The 7,518-nt window shown below is 55.0% G+C and overlaps 1 protein-coding gene and 1 long non-coding RNA gene across 2 annotated transcripts; both read left to right on the top strand.

Moving 5' to 3' along the window:
- Window positions 1–5,962: 5,962 nt before the first annotated feature.
- Window positions 5,963–7,510, top strand: LOC116640943. The gene is made up of 2 exons (XR_004301116.1): window positions 5,963–6,340; window positions 7,355–7,510. It is a non-coding gene; the product is annotated as an uncharacterized LOC116640943 (long non-coding RNA).
- On the top strand, window positions 6,591–7,510 carry LOC116640940. The gene has a single exon (XM_032418160.1). It carries the CDS (start codon window positions 6,604–6,606, stop codon window positions 7,261–7,263), a length of 660 nt encoding a protein of 219 aa, XP_032274051.1. The 5' UTR covers window positions 6,591–6,603; the 3' UTR covers window positions 7,264–7,510.
- Window positions 7,511–7,518: the final 8 nt, after the last annotated feature.

Genomic DNA, 7,518 nt, shown 5'->3' with positions numbered 1-7,518 from the left:
TTTTTAAAGATTTATTTATTTTTATTTTAGAAAGAGAAAGAGAGTGCGCGAGTGCAAGTGGGGGGAGGAACAGGGAGGGGAGGGAGAATCTCAAGCAGACTCCCCTCTGAGTGTGGAGCCTCACGTGGGGCTCAATCTCAGGATCGATGAGATCACGACCTGAGCCGAAACCAAGAGTCAGACCCTCAAATGACTGAGCTGCCCAGGCGCCCCTACCCAACTCTTTTTTATTTTTATTTTATTTTTTTGAAGATTTTATTTATTTATTTGAGAGAGAGAATGAGATAGAGAGAGCGTGAGAGGAGGGAGGGTCAGAGGGAGAAGCAGACTCCCTGCCGAGGAGGGAGCCTGATGCGGGACTCGATCCTGAGAGTCCAGGATCATGACCTGAGCCGAAGGCAGTCGCTTAACCAACTGAGACACCCAGGCGCCCCCTTTTTTATTTTTTTAAAGATTTTATTTATTTGACAGAGAGAGAGAGAGAGAGTGCATGAGCGGGGAGGAGAGGGAAAGGGAGAACCAGACTCCCCGCTGAATAGGGAGCCCAACACGGGGCTCGGGGCTCGATCCCAGGACCCTGGGATCATGACCTGAGCCGAAGGCAACCGAGTAATGGAGTAACCGAGTAACCAACCGAGCCACCCAGGCGCCCCTACCCAATTCCTTTATAGCAGCTTTACTAAGGGCGTCTGGGTGGCTCGGTGGTTAGGCGTCTGCCTTTGGCTCGGGTCATGATCTCAGGGTCCTGGGATCGAGCCCCGTGTCAGGCTCCCTGCTCAGTGGGAGGCCTGCTTCTCCCTCTCCCTCTACTACTCTGTCTCTCTCTCTCTGTTAAATAAATAAATAAAATCTTAAAAAAAAATAGCAGCTTTACTGAGGTATAAATCACACACTATGCGATCGCCCTTTTAAAATGTACAATTTAGGGCGCCTGGGTGGCTCAGTTGGTTAAGCGACTGCCTTCGGCTCAGGTCATGATCCTGGAGTCCCGGGATCGAGTCCCGCATCGGGCTCCCTGCTCGGCAGGGAGTCTGCTTCTCCCTCTGACCCTCCCCCCTCTCATGTGCTTGCTCTCTCTCATTCTCTCTCTCTCAAATAAATAAATAAAAAATCTTTAAAAAATAAAAAAATAAAATAAAATAAAATGTACAATTTAATGGTTTTTAGTATGTTCACAGAGTTGTGCAATCACCACAATCAATTTCGAACACTTTCATCATCTCCAAAAGAATCACTGTGTCCATTAGCCTTCACTCCCCCTTCCCTCCCAACTCTCCCTGCCTCCCATCCTAGGCAACCACTAATCTGCTTTCTGTCTCTATAGATTTGCCTATTCTGGATATTTCTATAAATGGAATCAGACAACATGTCTCCGTCCCAACTCTTTACTTCCAATGGCTCTAAGCTCACTGGTTGCTGGGGTGACAGAGTATCAGGTATGATGGTTGACAACGTGAGCTTTGCTGTTAGACTCGGGTCTAAAACCTGGCTCTGCCACTCAGTAGCTCTGTACCTGGGGGAAGTGGCTTCCTCTCTCCAGGCCTCAGGTTTCTGATCTGTAAAATGGGGTGAGTGGTGGCATTTCTCACAAACCTGTAGGGATCATGAAAAGTGTTCAGCCCAGCGCCAGTGCTAATAAATGGTGGCTGTTGACTGGATTACAATGATCCATGCACCCATCTATTTATCCCTTTACTGGGCATTTAATCAAATTTAGCACCATCTAAGACTCAGGCATTGTTCTAGGTGCCAGGGATAGAACAACAGACAGGACGTGATCGCTGCCTGCATAGGGATCACATTCTAGTGGACAAATAAGACAGCAGGTGAAGGACAGGCTTTCAGAGCGATATGTGTGATGAAGACAAGAGCACAAGTGATGGGATGAAGCAACCCAGGGGGGTTGGGAAAGCTTCATTGGGAAAGCTTCCTTGCCTTGTCATCTCCTGCAGAGGAACTTTTTCTAAGTAAGCTCTACACCCAACGTGGAGTTTGAACTCAAGACCCCGAGATCAAGAGTCGCATGCTCCACTGACTGAGCCAGCCAGGAACATCATCTTTTATAAACTGGCACATGCTATGCAGGACGCAGGAGTTCTTAGGGTCCCCTCTGGGTGGGGACGGTGGCCTGGCTTTGTTATCTTCTGAGAATGGGGACATTCTCAGGTTGGCAATTCATTTATGAAGGCAGGCCACTTGGTCATCAGTGTGTAAGAACCCCGGCTGCTCTTAGAGAACTCTGTACATGCAGGGCCTGGCCTGGGGAGGCACGACGAGCGGGGGCAGGGCTCTTTGCTCCATCCCAGGCCACCCTGAAACGGGGATTGATAGCAGTATTTGGGGACAGGATTCCAGGTTTGGAAATATCCTGCCCGGAGGTACAACCTGACTGACGGGTCCTCAGGCCACTCCCTGGGCATTCGTTTGCCCTGCTGCACATCTTGGACAGGGTTCTGAACCGCAGAGACCAGGCTGCTTCGTGAAGCCTCTTAGAGCCTCCTTCACTGAGCCCTCACACAGCAACATGTCCTGATCTGCATCTAGAACCTCAGCTGATTGGCTACATTCATGCATCCAGGCGCTCAATTCATCTTCCATCCAAGTGTCCCAACATCTGTTTTTTCATCATCTGTCTGTCCATCCACCTATTCATTTAATTATTCCTCCAATAAAGCACCCATTCAGTCATTCATTCAATAGGCGTTTACTGAGCATGTCCTTTGTGCTGGGCAGTGTTTGGTAAAATGACAGTCCTGGGGGATAGGGCATGCTTAATGGGCAGTGTGGACAACTTTGTCCCTCCTTCCTGATGTGTTGGTCTTTTTTTTTTTTTTTTAGATTTTATTTATTTATTAGAGAGAGAGAGAAAGCGAGCACACAGAGGGAGAGGGAGACAGAGAGGGAGAAGCAGCCTCCCTGCTGAGCGGGGAGCCCAGTGCGGAGATCGATCCCAGACCCCTGCGATCATGACCTAAGCCGAAGGCAGATGCCCAACAGACTGAGCCATCCAGGCGCCCCTGTGTTGGTCTTAATAAGGGAGAAGGTAGAGCAGAAATTACAATAGCTGAATGCATGCATGAGCCTGAACATGTATCCGTGTGTGTGTGTGTGTGTGTGTGTGTGTGTGTGTGTGTGTCTGTGTGTCTGTGTTAGGAGGCAATGATAAAATCTTACTGCAAGCAAATGCAAGGTGTGTGTTTGGACTCTCCCAACACCACAACCATCTCTAAGGAGGCAGGGCAGGCATAATGGTCCCATTTCACAGAGGCAATAACTAGATTTCAGTTCAGTCTATTGGAATTCACTTGCCCAAAGTAACGCTGCCTCTTCCAGAAGATTCCTCAAGTCCTGTTGGAATGAATTGCTTGGTCTTCTATAATCCCCCATAGCTCTGCTAATATTTCAGTTAGAGAGTTTTCCTGCTCCTTTCACGGAGGCTGGCCGGCTATTTGTGTGTCTGTCCACTTGTCCAGTGAATGGATACTTCTGGAGAGGTAACAGCAGACGGTCCATCTTTCTCTTCGCCCTGTCCCCCGCCTCCAGCACACAGAGTACACCTCAGATATTCACTAAATGTTATTCATTGCCAGGCGACCTGAGGTCACCTGCCTGTCAAGGACACAGTTTGGGACCCTGTTCGGCCATCCCCTAATCCCAGGCCAACACCAGCTGTCACCTGCAAACCGGCAATAGTAGCTCAATGGGTCTCCTGTCGTCCAGCTTGCCCCTTCCCCAGCCCCACCCCCATTCTCTACACAACAGCCCCAGCAAACCTTTAAAAATGTAAATCTGAATGTGTCAGACCCTCCAGGACTCCCACTGTGTTTAGGATAAAATCACAAATCCTCCCAATGTCCTACAGGGCCCTGCAGGGTCAACCCCGGCTTTATCTGGCACTTCCTCTCCGTGCTTCCCTTCCCACTCTCCCAGTTCTTCCTTGCTCCTTAGCTTTGGGGCGTGCCATGCCCCCTGCCTGGAACAGTGCCCAACTCCCCACTCCCAGGGGACTGGGGTCTCCTCCTCCGCTGGTCTGCCTCTGGGGGACACTGCCCATTGCTGAATCCCGCGCCAGCACACAGTAGGCATTCCAGAAATATCTTTTCAATGACTCGCGAGTGATAAGACCCTTCTTGGCTCCTCAGTTTCCCTGAGGATGAGGATGAGGCCAATTGACCCTTCTCTGCCCAGGACTGATGGCTTTAAATAGCTCGGACATACCCCGGAGGTGGAAAATGTAGATTAGATTGTAGAATTGGCTTTCCGACGAGGCCTGGGAGTTTCAATAGGCGTTTACCGGTGCAGAGACCACACTGGCCAGCTCCAGTCAAGGTTGTGTTCCTGTCAGACTGGGCCGGGGCCGGGGCCGGGGCTGGATTTGTAAGAAGACGCGGGTGTCTTTTGGGTCTTACCACTTTGCATATGCATTTCCACAAGTCCCCTCAGTATCTCTGCTGTGGTGAATAAAGGCTGGAAACCAGTGGTCAGTGAGTTCCCCAGCCCTGAGCTCCGGCTTTGGCTCCATCGCCTGCCGGCTAGCGGCTACCAACATCACTGTCACAGGTCTCAGTTTCTTCATCTGTAAAGTGGGGCTGCTAATAGTACCCACTTCTCAGGGTTGTTGTGAGCAGTCCACAGGCTACTACCTTAAAAGCGTTTAGTGCTTTGCACATCAAGCATTTTGTTGTGGCTATTATTATTAGCAGATGGCACATTCCCAAGAGTTGGGACCTGGTTAGCAGGGCTCTCTCTCTACGAAACCCTGACTTCAAGTACTACTCCCCAGAAGCCGTATTTTTTTTCAACTTTTGTAAGAAACTCCAAGAAGTGTATGTGATTCATGTTTAAGCCACCGGTGGATATTCATGGACATTCAATGATGGGTGGTGTGTGTGTATGGGAGGGGGGCACTGTACTAGGCTCCAGAAGCCTGAAGATTAGTAGGATCCACTTCTTGTCTGATGAGAACAGACAAACCAATGATCACAATCCAATGGGTGCATGTAGTTAGGCGGCCCACAAACTGTGGGGAGAGGAGAGGATTTCAGGGTGGTGACAGGGGTCCTCTGAGTGTCTGGGGATCTCTGGGGTGGATGGAGGAAGGCAGGATGTATGGGTGGAATGGCCACGCACTCCCCACCAGGGTGTGAGCTTCACTGGGAAAGACAGGCTGAGCTCTGCGGGTGAGAAACTGGTATGTATTCCCCCAGCTGACTGAGAACCTTCTCTGTGCCAGACCTGGCTGGGCTGGGGGTGGGAGGCACATCAGACCTAGACAGAGCCCCAAGCCTCCCAAAACAGTGGGCTGTCCAGTGGAAGAGACATGACAAGACAAGCATTAATAGCATTCACGCCCCTCTCGCCCTCCCCCTGCTCCCCCACCCCCATGCGCCCCCTGCCCCCTGCCAGAGCTGAGGTATCCAGAAGCCTGCAGGAGGTATCCTGGGAATCAAGCCCTTGTCCTTGGTCTGGGGAGAGGGCAGTCTCCAGATCCCTAGTGGGGGTGTGGTCTCTGGAGATGGCATCTTCAGCCTGGGGGTTGGGACTGCATGCCCTCCTCCCTTATCCTTCAGCAGAGCCTTTTAAGGGGGTGACCCTCTGACCTCCAGACTGTTCCCCCTCACCCTCCAGCTAGAAGTCCCTAGGGCAGCAGCTTAAAGAAGGAGGGCTCCGGAGGCCTCAGGTTAGCTGCAGATGGGAGGCCAGGATTGGGCCTGAAAAGACTCTGGGGTCCCCTGGGCACTCCTGGGGAGCTCAGCCAAGGCTAGGGGGCCTGAGTCAGGTCCATGGGAGTGTAGCGCCGAGATGGCCCAGGACAAGGGAGGGGGCGATGGGCAAAGGGTTCAGTCAAGGGAGCAGGCGGGGCATTGGGAGTCTAGGGCCCAGGGTGGGGGTGGGAGGGCGAGGGGTCCGGCCGGTGCAGGGGAGGGGGGCGGCCCCGGGGAGGGGCACGCTATGTCTTTAAGAGCTGCCTGAGCGCAGGTTGCAGCTGCCTGGCCAGCCCGAGAGACAGCGGAGATTCATTACCCGCCGACACAATGACCATTGATGGCCCCGTGGCGTTATTCAAATCCAGTACCAATTGCAGCCGAGCCCCTTTCTCCGCGCCAGGCCCGTATTGTTGGAGCGGCCCACTAAAAGCCCGCCCCGGCCCCGAGCCGCCAGAGGCGCCCGCTCGGGTTCAGCCCTGCGCCTCGCCAGCCCGCCGGCTCCCAGCCCGGCTCCCCGGGCGCTGCAGGTGACCCGGCGGCGCATTCCAGCGCTCCCCGCCGCCCGGGCCACCGCCGCCACCGCCACCGCCGGCCGCGACTCAGCCACAGGGAAGCGGAGAGCGCCGGAGCCGGTGCGTGCGGGGCTGGGCGGGGGCGGGGACCCCACGAGTCCAGCAGCCCGTACCCCGGGCTCGGAAATGCGACCCGGCCTCGGGCCCCTGCTTTCCGGATTCCCGGCGAGCCCGGGGAGCCCAGGCTGGGGGCGGGGAGAGGGGAGTTGGGGTTCCCCGGCCCTGACAGAGGAGATTCCCCCGACTCAGGGCGGCGCAGAGACCCAACGCGGGCTACTCTAGGGACCCCGGGCCGCGATCGAAGGAGACACACGCCAGGGGCGATGGGGATCCCCACGCAGGGTCGGGATCCGCGTGCTTGCTCGTCCACCTTACCGCGGGATGGGCCGCGACCGCTGAGCGTCTGCGAGGTAGTCGGACGCGCAGCTCCGGAGATCTCCTGGTCCGGCGCTTTTAAGGAGCCAAGCGGAAGCCCGCACGCAGGAAACCGGGGCCCCGAACTCGGGGGCTTCGCCACTGATTGTCCAAACGCAATTCTTGTACGAGTCTGCGGCCAACCGAGAATTGTGGCTGGACATCTGTGGCTGAGCTCCGGGCGCAACAGGGGCGGAAGCCGCAGGGACCGAGCTCGGCGCGGGCGAGACCCCTCGGGGAGGCGGCTGGCTGGCCCCAGCGCGAGGATCGCGGCCCCAGCCGGGAGCGCAAAAGAGGGACGCCGGTCCCTGCCACCAGCGCCGCCATCCTCATCCTCGTCGTCGTCGTCCTCCTCCTTCTCCTCCTCCTCTGCGGGTGACCAGTCGTGGCTGGCGGGGGCCTCCAGTCGATCGCGTCGTTTTTCCCTTTTTCAAATTTCGGCCGGGAACGAAGCTGGCACGCCGCGGCGGGGCATGACTGTGGTCCGGGGAGCCCGCCCTCGGCCCGAGCCGCAGCAAGTCGGGGGCAAAAGAAGATGCCGGCGGAACGCGCTCGCTAATTCGTTTTGAATTGGTTTTAACCTAGCCCCCACCAATGCCCCCCAAACAAAAAAGCCTAAACCAACCCCTAAATCCCAAATAAACCGACCCCTCCCGCCAGCCCCTCCAGACGGACCGATGGGCTGAGCCTCCTCCAGCCGCAGCAGGAGTCAGGAGTCGGAGAAGCGTCGAGAATGATGCGCTCCAGCCGGGCAATCGCCTCGGCTTTGGAAACAACTTGGACAAACGAATCCTTTTCATTAAAGACAAATCTTCGGAGATAGT

Source organism: Phoca vitulina, unplaced genomic scaffold, assembly GCF_004348235.1.
Source record: "Phoca vitulina isolate PV1807 unplaced genomic scaffold, GSC_HSeal_1.0 scaffold21, whole genome shotgun sequence".
NCBI lineage: Eukaryota > Metazoa > Chordata > Mammalia > Carnivora > Phocidae > Phoca > Phoca vitulina.
This window is presented reverse-complemented; position numbering and strand designations above follow the sequence as displayed.

What these genes read in the sequence shown, in the direction of transcription:
- LOC116640940 (XM_032418160.1), top strand. Translation starts at nt 6,604, where the DNA reads ATGGGGATCCCCACGCAGGGTCGGGATCCGCGTGCTTGCTCGTCCACC.